Genomic DNA, 260 nt, shown 5'->3' with positions numbered 1-260 from the left:
GCAGACATACAAATCTCCCCCACACACTCACTCCCTACACACCTCCTGTAGATACTTCAGCCTTGCCTTCCCTGATGTCCTGCTGGCGGGGGGCGCGTGCGAACTCCTGCTGGAGCGTCTCGCCCGTGAGCAAGTCCAGGTTACGGGGGTTGTCAGGGCGTCTCCCTCGGTCAGCACGGAGGAGCAGAGGCGGCTGGACGCCCTCGCGCGAGACACCTTGGGCTGCTTCTTCGCCGTGTAAGTGGGAAGGACACAAATTG

The 260-nt window shown here is 61.9% G+C and overlaps 1 protein-coding gene across 1 annotated transcript in view; it reads left to right on the top strand.

Moving 5' to 3' along the window:
* LOC119591599 overlaps window positions 1-260 on the top strand; it is an 11,340-nt gene that overhangs the window by 6,041 nt on the left and 5,039 nt on the right. Inside the window, exon 5 of the mRNA XM_037940359.1 lies at window positions 52-237. Coding sequence (XP_037796287.1) covers window positions 52-237 — 186 coding nt within the window. The remainder of the gene's footprint in view (window positions 1-51; window positions 238-260) is intronic.

This window comes from Penaeus monodon, chromosome 28 (assembly GCF_015228065.2).
Source record: "Penaeus monodon isolate SGIC_2016 chromosome 28, NSTDA_Pmon_1, whole genome shotgun sequence".
NCBI classification, from domain to species: Eukaryota; Metazoa; Arthropoda; class Malacostraca; order Decapoda; family Penaeidae; genus Penaeus; species Penaeus monodon.
The sequence above is the reverse complement of the archived record's forward strand: the minus strand, read 5'-3'. Positions and strand labels throughout refer to the sequence as shown.